The sequence below is a fragment of the Daphnia carinata genome, chromosome 4, assembly GCF_022539665.2.
Source record: "Daphnia carinata strain CSIRO-1 chromosome 4, CSIRO_AGI_Dcar_HiC_V3, whole genome shotgun sequence".
Taxonomy (NCBI): domain Eukaryota; kingdom Metazoa; phylum Arthropoda; class Branchiopoda; order Diplostraca; family Daphniidae; genus Daphnia; species Daphnia carinata.
In genome coordinates this window covers 62,048-82,873 of record NC_081334.1, presented here as the reverse complement: position 1 = coordinate 82,873, position 20,826 = coordinate 62,048, and the positions used below count along the sequence as shown (strand labels likewise).

The following is a 20,826-nucleotide window of genomic DNA, read 5'->3' as shown; positions in this document are numbered from 1 at the left end:
AACCGGTTGGCTTATGTAGTCTTCCGCACTCCAAACAGCGTTATCAATTGCTCGTGTAATCATTCCATCATAACTTTTTTGTTTGAATTCATATTTGTATTTTTTTTGCACGATTACCTGCATTATCTATTGCTTTACACAGCTCATGTATAAAAGTTATATTTATTGTTACACAGTGTTTGATTGTTTGCCCTTGACCTTTCGTTAGTGGCGTTTCCAGTCCTAGTATCGCCATCCCCACTGGCTGATATCCTTATTCCATGCGAATTCCCGGAGACGAGGGGCATGCTTTCCCCTAAGTACTCCTTAATAGACTGATAAATAAGTAAAAAATTATATATATATAATTTAAGACAAGCACATTTTTTAATAAAAAAAAACTATTTGCCGCAAAACCATAAATAGAGACCTACGTGGCAAGAACGAAAATAATGAGTTCCGCTCGGCTTTTGGTGGTTGCTGGAAACGAATATGTTAATATTAATAATAAATCCAAGATTTTTTTTTTAATTTTCAACGATCATGGAAGGCATGCCAGTGTACTGTTATACAAAACTATCATGGCACGGCTTGTAAATAATGGAACACGAGGCAGCTCATCCATGTCAATATCGGCAATTCATACGATAAGTGTGTTTTTTTCGCTAGTTTATTCAGTTTATGCTTTCCTTTCATTTTTCGTTTTCTTAATGTTGATTTATCCCTTTTCTGTTGTTGTTCCTTTCTCTTTTCTTGTTCTTCGATGCGTTCAACCAACTTCTATCTCGTTTGCGATGTTGATTTTATTCTCTTTCTTAATTGGTTTATCAAGCTCGCAATCAATTCCACATTTTTTTTAACCTAATGCTCTTAGTATTCTTTTATCTGTTATAATACAGAAACGTAAAATTAGTTGAAGGTATATTTTTTTTGTCGAAATCAAAGTTTGCCTTAGCATCTGTTATTTTTCCTTTGTTTGTTTAGTTTCTTCTTCTCCAACTTATCTAACTTCCGTTTAAGTTGAGTTTTCATTTTATCAGAGTCCTGCTTTTCCCCTGAAATTGGATGGCATATGCTGGCTTGCCTTCCTTAAACAAAAATATTATAGCACATACATACCCTACTAGCCTTTGTCCGTCCCAGGGACATCCCATCTACGTTCTGGCTGGCCTATCGGGACGTCCCATTCTGACGGCAGATGGACGTCACCAGGATGTCCTAATGTCCGGTTTTAGGGACGTCCACTGGAGGACGTCCTACGGACGTAATTAATTGGAAGTCCTGGTAACGTCCTTATTTGGGAGTACTACGGACGTCCTTAGTTGGACGTCTGCAGGATGGCAAATCCGTACGTTCAGTGAACGTACGTATTGGAACATCCGCGGAATGTCCGGATCGCGGCAGCCAAAGGACGCAAGAAAATTTGTTTAAATTAAAATAAAACCATAAATTTTTGGTAATTGATTTACATTTATTTTTACAAAATACAAACAATTAAACAAAAATTTAGCAGGTAACATCAAAAGCCTAAAAGGTCCCGCTTCTTCTTCACTGACGGTGTAAATGAACTTGCCAGCTCTATCACTAGTTTTCGAACCGGCTTTTTTGGAACCAAGCTGTGTAATGGCTACATCGAAATCGTTGTCGACCGAGGTAATTGATGTTTGCGAAGGTGTTCTCACCTGGACGGAAAGAATAAAAAATGGGAAATTGTGATCGGCGTAGAAACTCGAACAGGAAGATGATTTGAAATACCGGTCTCTTCCATCTACTGTTTGTTTCAGTATCAGAGGCAGCCGATTCGGCACTGATGGAAGATAGCGAGCGGAATCAACGACTTTCGCCCCCATTCATGTACGTGCGTTTGTATGGGTTGTCTTCCTTTAAATGATTGGGACGACCAACGATTCCATTTTTATCCTGCAACCAAATAAATTCAACGCACACAGATTGAGAACTGTTTTCTTGTCATCGATAATTACGGAAAAGCCAAACCTTTTTCATTGCGGGGATGTTCGACTGTAGGCCTGCTATGAGTTGAATGACTTGTTCAAAGCCTTCTTTTTTGATCGTTTCCCCACGTAAATATACAAGGTCATAGACATTGGAGCCATGATTGGCGTCAGTTCTGCTGGGGTGATACTTTTTGGAGATCAGACAGAGACAAAATCGCTGTTGCTTGTGGAAAGTTTGTTCTCGCAATCGAAAATACGATCGTGATAATTTCTCTCTTCGGCTGACCATGTAACACAAATTTCGAACCTACAGCGAAGAACAGTTTCTACTGACAACTCTGCATTTAACGAGATAAAAATAATAAAGTTAATGAGAAGTATGTTCATACCCTCTCTAGGTCTTGTCGTAGCTGTAAAAACAATTTCATAAGTTCCATATCTTGCTGTTGTTGCTGACTTAATCTTTCCGTTTCAGTGGTTTTGGGCGGTAGCAATGGTCTGTCTCGGTTGGACTGGAAATTTTAAAAAAGAAAATTGATTGCTTGTAGTAGAGACACATGAATTTGGGAGCACACACCTTTCGTTTAAGAACCCAAAAGTTGAAAATTTGATCAACGACAACGACATCGAGATCAAGATCTAGCGTCCGCGCCGTTTCATTAATGCTGGCATGCTTATAAAAGTCCGATTCGATGAGTTGTAGCCTTTTCACACACAAGTAACTCTAAATAATTAAACGCAAAACGTAAAAATGTTTATGTATCCTATACTTATGGGCACGGATTAAGTGCCTTTCTTCGACGGTCATTTCTTTTTTCAGCTTTCTAACGGATTGGGTGTTCTCCTCCCCCTCGCCTTCAACATGAGATCCCGTGATCCATATCCAATATTGATATCATGGAAATCAATAATATGGAATAGTGTTACGTGCTCCTGGACATTTTCTGGGGCACTGCTCAGCGATGGTACCGATTTCGGTTTGCCACCTAAGACGATAATAAATTAATGTAGTTACTAGTTGAAAATGCATCTAAGTGAAATCATAATTAAAGAATGGCTCTCAGATACTATCTAGCAGAAAGATTATGAAAGTTTTTCAACATTCCAAAAAGTTTTAATCATCGAGTACTTAAAATTTTAGATAAATACGAAAGAAATTCACCTGTGGCAATAAGGCACTTGTCGTAGGTGATGGTATGGCCGTCATTTAACTCAGCTTTGCGACCAACAATGTCCAGTTTAACTACAAGATGTCCTCACACAACTGAAACGCCACCATTTTCTTTGGCAACTAATTCCACGGGACTGCAGTAGAATTCATCCTGTTCGAAGAACAAACTGGATACAAAAATAGGTCACATGCGTTAAAATAACACAATATAAAATTATAACTTAAGACAATCACCTTCACTCTTTTCTGTTCCACTGCTTAAACTTTAGTTTGTTTGACACTTCGGGATCGTCACTGAACCACAGTTCTTTCGATAGTGGTGGCTTCATGTAAGGCAAGTGGTTTTCTTCACCAATGACTAAGACCTAGAAAAAATGATTCAATTAAAAATGGCGAGATAAAATGAATTACTTTTCTACCTTTGCTTTAGGGTCACGGGATTTTATGGCACGGAAGGCGGCAAATGAAGAAGTACCGGCTCAGGTTAGTCAAACATAATTGAAAACATTACTTACCGAATAAATAAGGGACTGTAAAAAAAAAAGCTTGTATTTCATTTTAAATGTTTAACAATCAATATTTTTCTGTAAATATTAACTAAGCAATAAACCAAGTAAAATTTAAGTTCTCGTAAACGAAACAAAATGCATCACCTTATTTTTCTTCTTTAACAGTTGTTTATTGGGATAGGTGACTCTTCTTTCGAGTTGTAGTTGTACGCGATGAAATTTCTAACAACGTATGGGATTTTATAAACACCTACAAAAGAAAAAAATTAATGAAAGAACGAAAAGCCTTTAAACCATAAAAATAAAATTAATTTAGATTCAATTACACATGTGTCCATTCATAGCTGGGTGTGTAGTTGGTTTTCTCCTCAACAACAGAATTGGATGTCTTGCTTCTGTAAATTGAAATCCGTTAAAGCTCAGTACTTGCATCTTGAGATTAATTCTCTTGACGTAACTAACAGCTGTAATGCTGTTATTTCATCTGAACGATAAGAAAAATGATTACATAAATTTCACGAACAAAAAATCTGTGAACATCTAGATTACCAGAAGGATGATAGTTATAAGGCAGCTAACAAGTTGATTCCCAAATGGTTCATGGTAAATCATGCTCTAGTTTCATGATTCTCCTTGAAAGTAACCACCTAAGAAACATTTCGGATTAGTAATCTGTGTCAAATTTCCAACTGCAATTAATAAAATTATGTCTACACTTTAAATACCTTTCCTTCCAAGTAAATTTTTTTCTTCTGTGGTGCTAATGCCAACATGAATTTGAAATGTACCAAAACTGCCAAACCTAGGAAATAGAAAATTTTTATTTTTACTGAAACTAGCCACTTACCTGTCAAACAAACACCGCTTACAATAAGCAACTTCAACGATTCATAGAATTGTAGGATGTTGACACTTCGAGCTTGCAACAGTCGTCTGCTTGTAGTAACCGTTGCCATATATATCGTAAAAAATAATATTTTGCGCAAGGGCAAACAGTGTTTTATTATGAAATTAACGTATCTTAAATTATTTTTACATAATAATTTTCTTAGTTATCTGTGTATTAAGAGGTACTTATGCGCCCTCCCAAGAATCCTCATTGAGGCACGAAGAAAAAAAAAATGAATAGTGACACTAGTAAAGGGCGGGTGATGGTAGGCCTGAAAACACCAGTAAGAAAATGTAAAATGCGAAAATCCAAATACTGTGTAAACAAAATTACTTTTCTATTAAATGAGCTCTAAAACCCAATAGAAAAAGCATATAATCCTGCAAAAATATTATGAATGTAAATAAAAAAAAAAGTTATAATGCAGTGAAAAGGCGTCATATTGATAACGGTGTTTGAAGTGCAAAAACCAATGTAAGCCGTTCGGTTTTTTTTCAACATATCGGAAAAATAATGCTCATTGCACGTTTAATTTTTTTTATGATGGAGAAATAGGACCTCAAGGCTGGAGAAATAGGACCCTCAATATGGAGAAATAGGACCCTTCAAAAAATGTTCGAAGATTGGGTCCTATTCCTCCAGGTCCTATTTCTCCAGGTCCTATTTGTAGGTCCTAAATCTCCGGGTCCTATTTCTCCAGGTCCTATTTCTCCGGCTACCTTCTATAACACTATATTCACACTGAATACACGTATATTTGATGCTGTTTGAATGTAGTTTTTAAAACTCACTGTATCACACTATATTCACATTGAATACACGTATATTTGATGCTTTTTGAATGTAGATATTGAAACTCACTGTATCACACTATATTCCCATTGAATACACGTATATTTGATACTGTTTGAATGTAGATCATGAAACTGGTTCTATAACACTATATTAACATTAAATACACACATATTTGATGCTGTTTGAATCTAGATATTGAAGCTCACTGTATCACACTATATTCACATGGAATACACGTATATTAGATACTGTTTGAATGTAGATCATGAAACTGATTCTATAGCACTATATTCACATTGAATACACGTATATTTGATGCTGTTTGAATCTAGATATTGAAACCCACTGTATCACACTATATTAACATTTAATACACGTATATTTGATACTGTTTGAATGTAGATCATGAAACTGCTTCTATAACAATATATTCAATTTGAATACACTTATATTTGATGCTGTTTGAATGTAGATATTGAAACTCACTGTATCACACTGTATTCACATTGAATACACGTACATTTGATACTGTTTGAATGTAGATCATGAAACTGATTCTATAACACTATATTCACATTGAATACACGCATATTTGATGCTGTTTGAATGTAGATATTGAAACTCACTGTATCGCACTATATTCACATTGAATACACGTATATTTGATGCTGTTTGAATGTAGATATTGAAACTCACTGTATCACACTATATTTACATTGAATACACGTATATTTGATACTGTTTGAATGTAGATATTGAAACTCGCTGTATCACACTATATTCACATTGAATACACGTATATTTGATACTGTTTGAATGTAGATCATGAAACTGATTCCATAATACTATATTCACATTGATTACACGTATATTTGATGCTGTTTGAATGTAGATATTGAAACTCACTGTATCACACTATATTCTTATTGAATACACCTATATTAGATACTGTTTGATTGTAGATCATGAAACTGCTTCAATAACAATTTATTCAATTTGAATACACGTATATTTGATGCTATTTGAATGTAGATATTGAAACTCACTGTATCACACAATATTCACATTGAATACACCTATATTTGATACTGTTTGATTGTAGATCATGAAACTGATTCTATAACACTATATTCACTTTGAATACACGTATATTTGATGCTATTTGAATGTAGATATTGAAACTCACTGTATCATACTATATTCACATTGAATACACGTATATTTGGTACTGTTTGAATGTAGATATTGAAACTCACTGTATCACACTATATTCACATTGAATACACGTATATTTGATGCTGTTTGAATGTAGATATTGAAACTCACAGTATCACACTATGTTAACATTGAATACGCGTATATTTTATGCTGTTTGAATATAGATCATGAAACTGATTCTATAACACTATATTCACATTGAGTACACGTATATTTGATACTTTTTGAATGTAGATCATGAAACTTATTCTATAACACTATGTTCACATTGAATACACGTATATTTGATGCTGTTTGAATGTAGATATTGAAACTCACTGTATCACACTATATTTACATTGAATACACGTATATTTGATGCTGTTTGAATGTAGATATTGAAACTCACTGTATCACACTATATTCACATGGAATACACGTATATTTGATGCTTTTTGAATGTAGATCATGAAACTGATCCTATAATACCATATTCACATTGAATACACGTATATTTGATGCTGTTTGAATGTAGATATTGAAACTCACTGATTCATACTATATTCACATTGAATACAAGTATATTTGATACTGTTTGAATGTAGATCATGGTACTGATTCTATAACACTATATTCACATTGAATAAACATATATTTGGTACTGTTGCTTATCTCACGTGAGAATAGCAATAGCTTTAGGTTGAGTCAGCTCTTGGCCCTAACTACCCTGCTTGTATTAAGATAAAACTGACGAAGTGTGCGACACTTTATTGGAGAAACCAAGGAGGGCACTTTGTTATACAATAGGGACTCAAATACTGTAATGAGGGACAGAGAGACTCACAGGTGAGTACGAAACTAAAGGCCCTGCAAGGGACTTTACAAACACTTCAAAGAGTAACTTGGAAGGGTGAAAACGTACTAAAGGCAGTCGAACTGCGTATGCTTCCAAGAAAACAAAACGAAAAGGAAAAGAAAAACAAAAGAAGGTCGACCGCAACGGGTAGCCCTCTACCGGGTCTTACCCCCACCGATCAAATCGGTGACAGCGGGCCCTTGTTTGGCGTTTCGACAAACAACACTTTAAAGAGAGAAACATGAAAACAAAAATGGAAAATTTCGACGATAGGGAAAGAGGAGGTCGACGGAAAGCCACGTTATTGGTTGCTTTGACGAGTGACGAAGTTTGCTTTGCAAAGCAGCTGATGGTGGGATGGACTATTGCAGTGGAAGCAATGTCGCATGTGGGTGCAACTGGCCCCAACATGCTTCTGCTCCCCGACGAAATCCCCTCTTTTCCAGCACCGGAAGCACAGCGAGCGACGTGTGATCAATTTTGCCCGTTCAGTGGCCGTCATCTTGCTTACGAAGATCTCGCATCGATCGATGTTGTGAGGCGGTGCGGGTCCTGGGTGGTCAACAAAGCACGGCACCGACGGGGTGAACCGCGGGGCAGGGACTATTGGTGGCGAGAGAGTGGGCGTTGATGGCGGCAATGCTTGCCACGGGGGATAGCGTGGTGATCCAATTTTCGTGAGCTCTTCACAGAGCAACTTGATCTTCGAGTTTCGAGTGGAAACTATTTCACTTATGGTTTTTTGCACTGCACTAGAGTTTAAAGGTCGAAAAGTCAACAGATTCCAAGCCTCTTTTTCTTCGTCACTAAGGCTGTGAATCGCGACCTTGAGTTGATCTAATAGTTCTCGTTGTCGATTGTCGATGTCGGTAATGTCGACTATCTTCATTTTGTTTTCACACTGGTATGATTTCGATGGGAAGAAACACTGGCACTTAGTTTGTCACAATTAGTTCGGCATAGGTTCGACACTACGAAATTTTGGGACACTTGAGAGGTCGACTTGCACTGATGACTGAGAATTTCACAATGAAGCAGACGACACTCGAAAGAATAATTTTAATTACCCTTTGGCAATTACAAAAGTGTCTACTAGAGGGCGATTCTTGACACCGTCAATTTGATTGTCAACTGCGGTAATTGGATGGATTTTTTCTTCCTTTTCACATTTAAGCGACTTTGGCAGTGAGGGCGTCTGACTGGTTTCAGGTGTAATTTCATTTTGCGTTAACAGCAAGCATAGTCTGGTCACAGGACGCGTTAAAGTATTTTTTGCGCCGGAAATTTTTACTTTACCTACACGTACTACATTGTCGGACGTGCTAGGTAAAATTTCGACTACTTTCCCCAATGGCCACTGCCCCCTAGGGTTTAGTGGATCGACAACAAGTACAATATCGTTCCCTTCGATGTTTTTGTGACTCGTGGTCCATTTTTTCCTTTCGGTGAGGTAAGGTAAGCATTCAGTGATCCATCTTTTCCAATAGTGGTTGACAATAAGTTGACTATGTAGAAATTGGTTTCTGGAGATGTCTACGTTATCAAGATCGACGTATGCCAGTGGGATGTACGGCATTGGTCTGGCATGTAGGAAATGGTTCGGAGTGAGAGGGTCTGGATCTTCAAGGTTTATGCTGAGATGAGTTAGCGGTCGTGCGTTGAGTAATGCCCCGATTTCAGCTACAACAGTGTTTAAGACTTGCTCACTGACGACACTATTTCCGAGGGTTACTTTCATGGCTCTTTTGCACGATTGCACGAGCCTTTCCCAAGCTCCTCCAAAATGAGGTCCACTCGGCGGGGAGAAACGCCACTCGATGTGTCGACACGTAAACTGTGATTCCAGGTAGTCTTTGCTGTTGTTTAATTCTTCGACTGCCTCTTTCAACTCCCTTTCTCCAGCTACAAAATTTGTGCCGTTGTCACTATATACAACGACTGGCTTTCCCCGTATGCTGGAGAATCGAGAGAAGGCCATTAAAAATGCCTCTGCACTGAGGCTAGCAGTTACTTCTAGATGTACTGCTCGGGTTGTAAGGCACGTAAAAAGGCAAATCCATCTTTTTTCGTGCCGTCGCCCTCTCCCTCCTACTTTGACCGTCAATGGACCAAAATAGTCGACTCCTGTATGGGCGAATGGAGGCAGGAAAGGCGTTATGCGGTGGATGGGTAGCTGGGCCATGAGGGGTGCGACTGGCTGTACATCTCTCCTCTTGCAGGGAATGCACTTGTTGAGTATAGACTTGATTACTCTTCGTCCAGAGGTTATCCAATACATCGCTCGAAGCTCGCACAATAAGCGGTCGGCCTTCATGTGGTAGTTTCGAACGTGAACATCCCAAACTATAAGGCTTGTGATGCGTTCCTCTGGAGGTAAAATGGCTGGGTGTCTTGTGACATAGTCAACAGGTGCGTGCCCAATTCGCTCGCCCACACGCATCAGGTGTTGTTCGTCGATGAATGGTCGAAACTGCTTGAGTTTTGACCGGTTTGGAAGTTCTTTCCCCCTTTTTAAGAACAACACATCTTCGGGGTATGCCACTTCTTGTGCACGCCGAATGCACATTGCCAGAGCTGTTTCAGTTTCGACCGGCGTTAGCTCTCCTGAAGTTAACTTCACCTTTTTTACTTTGGCACAACAGTTTACAATAAACCGCACACACCACGCCAGCACTCGTTCCAGGCGCACTTTGTTCGAATAGTATTCTACGCACTGGTCGATCACGTTATTACTCGGCTCCGTTTTCACTGTGTAGACGTGGATGGCTTCGGGATCTTGGTGGTCATCCTGATCGATCTGGTCCCACCTTGGCCATGAAGGGGGTTCAAGCAATAGGAAGGCTGGCCCTTGATGAAACTGCTGGAGCCCTTGAAGATTGTCAGAATTCAGTCCTCTGCTACAAACGTCTGCTGGGTTCATGGTTCCTGGAACGTGATGCCATTGCCGACAATTGGTGTTCATCAGAATTTTCCCAATTCTATTGCCCACAAACACTTCGTATTTGACATTGGCAGAATGGATCCATCTAAGAACTGTCTGGGAGTCGACGTGAAACGTAATTTGGCTCAGATCCAGGTTCATCTCACGGCAAATTAGTATGGCCAAGTGTAACGCTTCGATTGCTCCTTGGAGTTCGAGTCGAGGTATCGAAAGCTGCTTCAACGGTGCGACGTACGTTTTGGCCATGATGAAAGACACGTCGACCCTTTCACCGGCGTACGTTGTTCTCGCGTATGCGACTGCTCCGAAACCTAGTTGACTGGCGTCGGCGAAGATATGCACCTGCTGGGTTGTTGGGCGCTCTTCCTTTACTAAGCATCGCGGAACTGTGATGCTTGTTAAGTTCGACAAACCTTGACACCATCTTTGAAATTGGCACTTCAAGGATTCGGGCAGCTCTTCATCCCAGTCTAGCTTGGCTCGCCATACCTCTTGAATTAACACCTTCATAGCGAACACCATTGGAGCAACGAATCCTAACGGATCGTATACTGTAGCTACCACACTTACGAGATTTCTTTTCGTAGGTGTGGCGTGTGGCTGGACCTTTTCTCCCACCTTGAACGTGAACGCGTCGATTTCACTGTCCCAGAGAATCCCTAGTGCTCGATCCATGGGCAATTTGTCCAGGTCTAAATCTAGCTTTGGATTGGCCAAGCCTAGGGGTTTGAGCGCTGCCAGGACTTTTCTTGACGACGATGACCACTTGGTGAGATTAAAACCTCCCAGTTGCAACAGTTCCTTTAGCTGGCGGGCCCGTTTGATTGCCTCGCCTTCCGACTCGAACGAATCCAGATAGTTGTCGACGTAAAAGCTTGTTTTTACGCTGGCCGCTGCATCTGGAAATTTCGTTTTGTGGTCTTCCGCTGTTTTGTTTAAAGCAAACAAACAAGTTGACGGTGACGAGACGGCCCCAAAGACATGGACTGTCATCCTGTAGGTGAGCGGTGGTGACGTACTGTTCGGCGACCGGTACAAAAATCGGAAGGCATCTTGGTCCTCGTCTGGAACTAAGACCTGGTGATACATCTTCTCGATGTCACTGCTGATGGGAATTTGGTGTTTGCGAAAGCGCAAGATGATTCCCAGCAGGTTTATGAGGTAGTTTGGACCACGAAGAAGGTTTTTGTTCAAGGAAGGGCCTTCACACTCTGCCGAACCGTCGAAGACCACTCTTGTTTTTGTCGTCGAACTCGTCAAACTCTGAACACCATGATGAGGCATGTAATTTGTCTTTGGTGTTCTCTCTTTTGCTTCTTCAATAGACAAGAGGCGAGCATGGCCAAGGTTGATGTACTCTTGAATGACATCGTCGTAAAGTTTGGCGTAGCTGGGGTCTCTTTTGAAGCGACGTTCAATTTGAAAAAGGCGGCTAAGCGCCATACTTCGGTTATCCGGCAATTCCGGATTATCGACCTTCCACATTAGACCAATTTGATGGTGATTTCTGATGTATCTGGAGGTCCTCTTCAGAATCTCTTCTCCCCTTCGATCTTCTGCTGACAGGAGTGTAGGAGGCTGTACAGAGTCTTTCGACTCCAGCCTCCAAAACCGCTCGATAAGTTCGGAAAGGTTCCTGTCTTCTTCTCTCGATGTGATGTGGGATACATAATGGCTTGGTTGCTCCTGTTCGCTTTGCGGGCCCACTTTGCCTCCCAGACACCATCCAAATGGCGTGTTGAAAGCTACCGGTCCGGTCGATCCATCCATCGGTTTTCGTGATTCGCTATGGTCGTGAGCGTCTGCTACATCGAGGCCAATTAGGATCGTAACTTGGTCGGATTGGACTTCTGGGAGCTTCAGGCCTTGCAGGTGAGGGAATGCCTTTGCTTGTACATCCGAAAAGGTCGGGTTTTGAGCGACTTGTAGATTTTCTACTGCATACGTCCTTCTTGCCTGGAACGAAGTCGACCCGTCTCGCGAACTGATGACGAAGTCCACGATGTGAGCATTGACTGGAGCAACTCCTCCGTCGTAAGATGTCACGTTGATCTTCGTTGTTGGCCCTGCCAAACCTAGTTGAGTTCTGGCTACATCACTTCGGATTAAGGTGGAGTCGCTTCCGCTGTCTAAGAATCCGAAGGTATCGAAGACTCTTTCTCCATGTTGTAGACGGACAGGAACGATTTTAAAAAGCACTCGACGTGGTGTGTCCAGTCCAGTGCGTGATACTGCGCCAAGGAAGGCTTCATCGACTTTGTCGTCGAAAGTCACTCGACGCGATGGTTTCGATTCTGGCGTGGTTTTGTGGTCACTGGAGGTGCTTGTTTTGGTTCTTGTCGAAAACTCGGAACCGTGAAGCAACGTCGAGTGCCCTGGATACTTGCAACCTTCGACCGTGCATTGAATCGATTTGAATCTGCAAGTTCGGCTGGTATGCCTTCCGGTAAGGCATCGGAGACACCTGCCTGCTTTAAAAACTGTCTCCGCTCTTTGCGTTGGAGACATCTGCTTGAATGCGTTACACTCCTCGATTTTGTGTATCGCCCCTCTGCAAACATAGCACGTTGAGTTGCCTCTTGTTTGGCTAAACGAGGTTGTGTTGGGTGGGCTCACCCGCAAACCTCCTCCTTTTGTTTGCGGCAAATTTGTTTCAGCCGTCGAGGAGGTGACGTGGTTGATGGTAGAGACATAGGGAGTTGGATATCCTTTCCCATTTCTCTTGGGCGCGACTGGTGGTGGTGGAAGTGCTGAAGGGCCAGCCATTAACTTTGCAAATTCAGAACCCTTCGACTGGAGGGTTAACCAGTCATCCAGATCGACAATTGAAGGTATAGCGGGATGCATCTTCATCACCTTTCCTCCCCATCTTTCCCTCAAGGTCTTCGGCAGTTTGGTGACAACATGCATGAGGTTGCCCAGCGATTCTAATTCGCTCGCGAGTCCAGAGGTTGACAGAGCAGAGACCGCACCGTGAAGCTTGTTGGAGAATGTCTTCAAGCTGGCGCTGTCGTTTGGCTGCACAGACGGAAGTCGAAGGAGATTGTTCAGATGTGTTTGAGCCATGATAGTGGTATGGCCATATTCTTGATCGAGTCGATGCCAGACCACTTCGTACTTGCTTGGGTCGTGCACACAATCAGATACCGAGTTGAGAACATGCGTAGCAAGCAGCTCCTGTAGATCCGCTAGTCGAATTCCAGTGTCGCTGCATCGGTTGTGATACAGCGTCATAAACTTCGACTTGAACATTTGGTAGTTTAGCGGGTTCCCGTCAAACTTGGTGATTGTGAGAGGTGGAAGTGCTGACATTTTCAGAGAATCAACAAGTTGGCAGATGAGACTAGAATCAGATTTTGGGTCCCCCTGTGGCTGTTGCTGGCAGCTAAGCAATGGATCGTTATACATATCGATAGTTGCCCCTATGCTGTCCATCTGCTCGCCCGTTGTCGCGGCCTTTCTGCATTGTTCCAAGAAGTTGACTGCTCGTGGTGGTGAGGATGGGGTAATGCCTTGCGGCCATCCTAAAGCTTCGCGGCGTTGAGACAACATGCCTTGCATAGACGTCTATGCAAGTCTAGACGAACTTGGGATGAAACATTTTCACCCTCGGGGCATTGTCTAGACATTTTTGCACACGTCTGTTGTACAAGGCATTTTAACCTTTCGAGTTCTTTGGACTGCGATTCACTGTTTTTCTGAATAGCTTCTAGTTTCTCTTCAACTTTCTTTGAACTGGACTCGTTTTCTTCCACCATTTGGCCCATCGCAGACTTGAGTCGAATGTCCATCTTCTTTTCGGCAGTTGCTAAAGAATTTTCATTTACCTCGTGGATCGATTGTAGAATTTCCTCGATCGCGTGTAACGACTCACTTTGCCGTTTGGCTTGCAGAGATGACTTCTTGATGTCATTTACAATATCTGATAAAAGCTCCCCATGTCGGTTTAGGACATCTTGAGTCTGGCGAGCTTGGGTTTCGAGCTGTTGGATCCTTACAGATACAGTCGAAGTTTCTTTAAAACTTGCTTTCGCCACTGTTGAATTGATAGTGACTGACGATGCAAGTGATGATGATGCAATCGACCGCGATGCTAGATGTTGGTCGATTTCTGACAGTACACTTTGGTGGTCTGTCGTGAACTGCACTTCCCAGCGTTCACACTCGGCTCGGCGTTTACCAGGCAGATTGGTAACTGTCTCCACGTATTTCTCGTGGAGTTCCATGGTGCTATCGAACAGTCGTACGAGTTCGATGCGCCAGATGCTCAATTGGCCCTTGCTGAGACGAATGCCTTGACGATGTTGGCGGATACAGTCGTGGATCCTGGTCGACAGCGTGGTATGCTCCCTCTTCCGTAGACCTCGTGATTGAGTGAGATTGGGAATTGATGGGTCGTGACTCTAATTTCCACCATGGTGATTGGGCCCCGCCTCGGCGATTTGTAAGGCCATTTCAGCTTCTTCCTTGGTGGGTCTTGAGATGACTCCTATACTTCCTCCATCATGAACCGGCCCCGACTCAGCGGTTTTTATGGCCGTTGTAGGTTCCCTTTTGGTAGGATCTTCGATGATTCCTTGGGTCTCACTCATCTTGCAATTGAATGTAGATATGGAAACTCACTGTATCACACAATATTCACATTGAATACACCTATATTTGATACTGTTTGAATGTAGATCACGAAACTGCTTCTATAACACTATATTCACATTGAATACACCTATATTTGATGCTGTTTGAATGTAGATATTGAAACTCACTGTATCCCACTATATTCACACTGAATACACGTATATTTGATGCTGTTTGAATGTAGATATTGAAACTCACTGTATCATACTATATTCACATTGAATACACCTATACTTGATACTGTTTGAATGTAGTTCATGAAACTGATTCTATAACACTATATTCACATTTGAATACACGTATATTTGATGCTATTTGAATGTAGATATTGAAACTCACTGTATCACACTATATTCACATTGAATACACGTATATTTGATACTGTTTGAATGTAGATCATGAAACTGATTCTATAACACTATATTCACATTGAATACACGTATATTTGATGCTGTTTAAATGTAGATATTGAAACTCACTGTATCACACTATATGTTGTGTTTTGTTATGCAAACTGAAAGCCTATATCTCTCGTTGCCTAGTTTTTGTAATGGCAACTCTGCGGATTATTCCATTGTGAAAGACCCGGGAATATGTTTCCTTTCCCCTTTTGATTATTGTATGCTGTCAGTCTTACTTGTGCTCCTGCCGTGACAAGTCACTCAGTATTAATAAAAGTGGAAGAAACCATTGTCAGTATAGAAAGAAAAGTATTGCTCATATTTATTACAACAGGTTATGGGCCCAGTTTTCGCAATAGGTATTGTACTTAAACAATAACTGTAACCAAGCAAAAAAAAAATTGAAAGCAAACAATAAGTTTCTGAAACAGAGCCAAAATGGCCGCTGGAATTTTTTCTGCAAAAGATGTTTCCCACATTTCAAAATTCAAAGGAGATCAATTTAACTTCTACAAATTCCAACTGAGGCTCGTTCCCATGAATCATGGGCTTCTCAACATCGTAGAAGGGACTAACAAGAGACCCACTGCTATCGCTCCAATTGCAAGCCCTTCAAATGCTGCTGAGGTAAAAATCAATACTGAAAAAATTGATGAATGGATCAAGATGGATACAGCAGCACAAAATTTCATTGTGTCTACCCTTGAGGAGAAAGTCATGCGAACCATCATGAACTGTAAAACATCATACTCAATGTGGTCTCGGCTTGTAAGCCAATATGAGCTAGCCTCCATGGAAAACAAGCACTTACTGATGGGTAAGTTCATGTCCTATCAGTTTGATGCTAGCTACGATGTCATGACGCATGTAGCTGCTGTCGAAACTCTGGCGTCCCAATTGTGCGATGTGAATTCACCTGTTTCCGACGACCAGATTATTGCCAAAATTACTTCAACCCTGCCATTACATGGAAAAAGAAATAACAAATCTTTCATGTCAGCATGGAACAGCACTGATGACAGAATCAAGACGATTTCTCTACTGGCCTCCAGACTCCAAGTCGAAGAAAATATGCTGAAGCTTGCTGAGGTATGCATGGAGCCATCTGATGCTGGAGCTTTCTTTGTTAATAAGAAGAAAGAGAAAGCTGCGTTCCCTGAAACAAAGAGGGATTTCAGATGTGATAATCGTCCCGTCTGCGCTTATTGTAAAAACGTGAATCGCAGAGCCAACCATCGTGAAGAAGATTGCTGGCTAAAACAATCGTATTTACAAGGTAAACGTGACGGTAGTGCTGGAGATGCCATGCTTACTCACCTGACAAAACGTGAACCACCCTTCTTCGATGATTCCTATGCCTTCAAGTCTGCGGAAATTCAGTTTAATTCTGAATGTTGGTATGCCGATTCTGGAGCAAGCGAACACATGACTGACAACAGGGCCCTATTCACAGACATGAAATCAACCCAAAGTGGAAAGCGTCTCATAAAAGGAGTCGGAAAGGACAACAAAGCCCTTCATGTAACAGGAATTGGGAACATTTCCATCCGCAGTAACGTGGATGGAGAGTGGCATGATGGAATCCTTCGGGGTGTTCTATTCGTTCCAAATCTAGGCGTAAACCTATTCTCAATTGGAGCTGCCACAGAACGCGGAGCAATAGCATCGTTCGACAAGGACGGTGTAAAGCTTGAAAAAAACGGAAAAGTTGTTGCCGTTGGTTCAAAAAATCCAGAAGAGACTTTACCAGATGCATTTTTCAAACCACCTATCACCCGCGTTATCTGCAGCTCTCAACACCAAGGCCACACAAAACTCTGCTCAGACTTGGCACGAACGCTTGGGCCACGTTAATTTTTTAACGCTGCAAAAGATGCATTCAGCTGACTTAGTCGATGGACTCACCATTCATAATCCATCAGGCCAACCACCATTTTGTGAAGGATGTGTCTTCGGTAAACAACACCGGCTTCCGTTTCCTACGTGTGGCCGCACCCGAGCATCAAAACGAGGCGGCCTCATTCATAGTGATCTGTGTGGACCAATGTCAACCCCCTCGCTAAACGGAGCGTTTTACTTTATCACATTCCGAGATGACTTCACTGGCTATGGCTTCATTCGGATCCTGAAGAAAAAGTCTGATGCAAGCATTCATATTCAAGATTTAATCAGCCGCTGCGAAACGGAAATTGGTGACAGTGTTGCAATTCTTCGTACTGACAATGGGGGGGAATACACGAGTAAGGAGCTCACCCAGTGGATGGCCAACAAAGGAATTGTTCACCAAACAAGCACGGCAAAAACGCCCGAGCAGAATGGAGTCGCTGAGCGCTACAACCGAACGATTCTTGCATCAGCAAAAAGCATGCTCTATTCGTCCACACTTGGAAAGGCTTTCTGGGCAGAGGCCTCCGCAACAGCTGTCTACCTACACAACAGGGTTTCCTGCAAAGCCATGTCAACAATGACTCCCTACGAAGGATGGTACGGGAGAAAGCCTAACGTCTCCCATCTTCGCATCTTCGGCTGTGACGCATACGTCCACATCCCAAAAGATGAACGTTCGAAACTGGATCCAAAAGGTTTTAAGTGCCAGTTCATTGGATATTCGGAAACACAAAAAGGTTTTCGGCTGTACGACTCAGTGTCGGGGAAAGTAAAAATTTCTAGAGACGTAATTTTCAACGAAAAACCCACTGACGTCCGAATTTTACCTGTACCTTGCAGTGACGGCACTGATCTCGTTGAAATTGGAGTAGGTGGGGATGTTCCCGCATCCAACGATCCTGCTACAGTGTCTAATTCAGTCAGTAGTACCAGCGCAGAATCAACCGTGGACGAAGATAGTGTATTGGAACCTTTTCATGGATTCGGCCCCCCGGAGACAAACACTGACTCTTCCCGAAAATCGTCACGTATGCGAAAGAAACCAGATCGCCTTGTTGAAGATCCTAACTTTCTAGGCATCATGAAGGAAAATCTCTCTCATCAAGATTTCGTCGAACCACAGTCATATAAGTAGGCACTTTCATCCCCTGAAGCGACTGAGTGGCTTAATGCGATGGAGGAAGAAATGCAGTCGCTAATGAAAAACGAAACCTGGCGCTTGGAAGCACTTCCCTGTGGTCGCAAAACAGTTAAAAACAGATGGGTCTTCAAAGTGAAATGTGACTCATCCGGCCACCCCATCCGCTTCAAAGCCCGCTTAGTAGCCAAAGGCTTCTCACAGAAGGAAGGTGTGGACTATGACGAAACCTTTTCTCCGGTTGTGCGACATGAGTCAGTGAGAGCAGTCCTAGCAATAGCAGCAACACGTGATTTTGAGATTCTTCAACTTGATGTGAAAACCGCTTTCTTAAACGGTGAACTGGCCTAAGAAATTTTTATGGAGCAACCGGAAGGCTTCGTTTCAAGCTTATGTCCCACCTATGCTTGTCGCCTACAGAAAAGTTTGTACGGATTGAAGCAGGCGTCTCGACAGTGGAACATCAAGTTCGATGGATTACTTGTAAATCTCGGATTCATTCGGAGTACAGCCGATTCGTGTGTGTATCATCGCCATGATAAAGATGGCATGATAATTTTAGCAGTCTGGGCCGATGATGGTCTGCTCTGTGGTGAGAACAAAAGGCGGCTGATAGACCTAATTGATCAACTGTCAGATCATCTGGAAGTTTCCACACAAGAGGCCGACCTTTTCATTGGTATAAAAATTGATAGGGATCGCCCGAACCGAACGATCTATCTCTCTCAGGAACAATACATCATTCGGATACTCCAGCGATTTAAAGTAGCAGAGTGCAATCCAAAAGCGCAGCCAGCAGACCCTTACTCCAAACTAACCATCACAGGAGTCGAAAGTGGACCGTGTTCACCACCTGCTGATGTTTCCATTTACCGAGAAGCAGTCGGGAGCCTAATGTTTTTGATGGTCTGCACTCGTCCAGACATTTGTTTTGCAGTTGGACAAGTGGCGCAATTCTGTCATAATCCAAAACAAGTTCATTGGGCAGCTGTGACGAGGATCTTAGCCTACCTAAAGGGCACATCGAAGTTTGGAGTGGTTTACAAAGCTGGTGATGAGTTACAAGTAGTCTCTGCTTTTACAGATTCTGATTACGCTGGCGATACGGACACACGTAAATCAACTTCGGGCTTCCTGCTCATCTTTAATGGAGGGCCAATAGCATGGAGCAGTCGACGTCAAGCATGGGTATCCCTGTCAACTACTGAAGCTGAATATGTGGCCATGTGTGAAGCGAGCAAAGATGTTGTTTGGGCTCGGCGGTTGCTAAATAGTGTTGGCTGCGAACAAACACGGCCAACAGCTCTATTCTGCGATAACCAAGGGGCAATCAAGCTCACGCTGAATCCTGAATTCCATCGTCGCACTAAACACATAGACGTACGGTATCACTGTGTTCGGGAGCAGCAGACGAACGGAAGCATCACAGTCAGTCATGTCGGAACAAAAGACCAGCTGGCTGATTTATTCACGAAAGCGCTGACCGGTCCGGTATTTCAGGAATTGAGGAAAAGGGTTGGAGTGGTTCCAGTTTGAGTGGGGATGTTGTGTTTTGTTATGCAAACTGAAAGCCTATATCTCTCGTTGCCTAGTTTTTGTAATGGCAACTCTGCGGATTATTCCATTGTGAAAGACCCGGGAATATGTTTCCTTTCCCCTTTTGATTATTGTATGCTGTCAGTCTTACTTGTGCTCCTGCCGTGACAAGTCACACAGTATTAATAAAAGTTGGAAAAACCATTGTCAGTATAGAAAGAAAAGTATTGCTCATATTTATTACAACACTATATTCACATTGAATACACGTATATTTGATGCTGTTTGAATGTAGATATTGAAACTCACTGTATCACACTATATTCACATTGAATACACGTAATTTTGATGCTGTTTGAATGTAGATATTGAAACTCACTGTATCACACTATATTCACATTAAATAAACGTATATTTGATACTGTTTGAATGTAGATCATGAAACTGCTTCAATAACAATATATTCAATTTGATTACACGTATATTTGATGCTGTTTGAATGTAAATATTGAAACTCAATGTATCACACTATATTAACATTGAATACACGTATATTTGATCCTGCTTGAATGTAGATATTGAAACTCACAGTATCATACTATATTCACATTGAATACACGTATATTTGATACTGTTTGAATGTAGATCATGAAACTGATTCTATAACACTATATTCACATTGAATAAACGTATATTTGATGCTGTTTGAATGTAGATATGGAAACTCACTGTATCCCACTATATTCACATTGAATACACGTATATTTGATACTGTTTGAAAATAGATCATGAAACTGATTCTATAACACTATATTCACATTGAATACACGTAAATTTGATGCTGTTTGAATGTAGATATTGAAACTCACTGTATCACACTATATTCACATTGAATACACGTATATTTGATGCTGTTTGAATGTAGATATTGAAACTC

General features: G+C 41.6%; 2 protein-coding genes and 1 long non-coding RNA gene across 5 annotated transcripts; 1 reads left to right on the top strand and 2 right to left on the bottom strand.

The window, feature by feature from the left end:
* Positions 1–1,429: 1,429 nt before the first annotated feature.
* On the bottom strand, positions 1,430–4,531 carry LOC130697332 (uncharacterized). Of its 3 annotated transcripts, none has more exons than XR_009002805.2 (13): positions 4,484–4,531; positions 4,340–4,416; positions 4,164–4,261; positions 3,941–4,098; positions 3,525–3,864; positions 3,340–3,470; positions 3,097–3,272; positions 2,705–2,920; positions 2,512–2,638; positions 2,324–2,446; positions 1,975–2,241; positions 1,735–1,899; positions 1,430–1,661 (listed from the first exon to the last, which is right to left on the bottom strand). It is a non-coding gene; the product is annotated as an uncharacterized LOC130697332 (long non-coding RNA). The 3 variants fall into 3 exon arrangements; XR_009002806.2 differs by having other exon boundaries at positions 3,525–3,635; positions 3,759–3,864; positions 4,340–4,509; XR_009002804.2 differs by having other exon boundaries at positions 4,340–4,510.
* A 3,883-nt stretch (positions 4,532–8,414) lies between these two features.
* On the bottom strand, positions 8,415–14,884 carry LOC130697330 (uncharacterized). Its single transcript, XM_057520239.1, has 3 exons — positions 14,707–14,884; positions 13,900–14,655; positions 8,415–13,846 (listed from the first exon to the last, which is right to left on the bottom strand). The coding sequence occupies exons 1-3, from the start codon at positions 14,882–14,884 to the stop codon at positions 8,415–8,417; spliced, it is 6,366 nt and encodes a 2,121-aa protein (XP_057376222.1).
* An 882-nt stretch (positions 14,885–15,766) lies between these two features.
* Positions 15,767–17,182, top strand: LOC130697331 (uncharacterized). The gene has a single exon (XM_057520240.1). It carries the CDS (start codon positions 15,767–15,769, stop codon positions 17,180–17,182), a length of 1,416 nt encoding a protein of 471 aa, XP_057376223.1.
* The last annotated feature ends 3,644 nt before the right edge of the window (positions 17,183–20,826 follow it).

What these genes read in the sequence shown, in the direction of transcription:
- LOC130697330 (XM_057520239.1), bottom strand. Translation starts at nt 14,884, where the DNA reads ATGAGTGAGACCCAAGGAATCATCGAAGATCCTACCAAAAGGGAACCT. An exon ending in GGCGGGGCCCAATCACCATG is followed by an intron (nt 14,656 to 14,706) that starts GTGGAAATTAGA and finishes CTCAATCACGAG; the next exon opens with GTCTACGGAAGAGGGAGCAT. An exon ending in GTCTAGACAATGCCCCGAGG is followed by an intron (nt 13,847 to 13,899) that starts GTGAAAATGTTT and finishes CGTCTATGCAAG; the next exon opens with GCATGTTGTCTCAACGCCGC.
- LOC130697331 (XM_057520240.1), top strand. Translation starts at nt 15,767, where the DNA reads ATGGCCGCTGGAATTTTTTCTGCAAAAGATGTTTCCCACATTTCAAAA.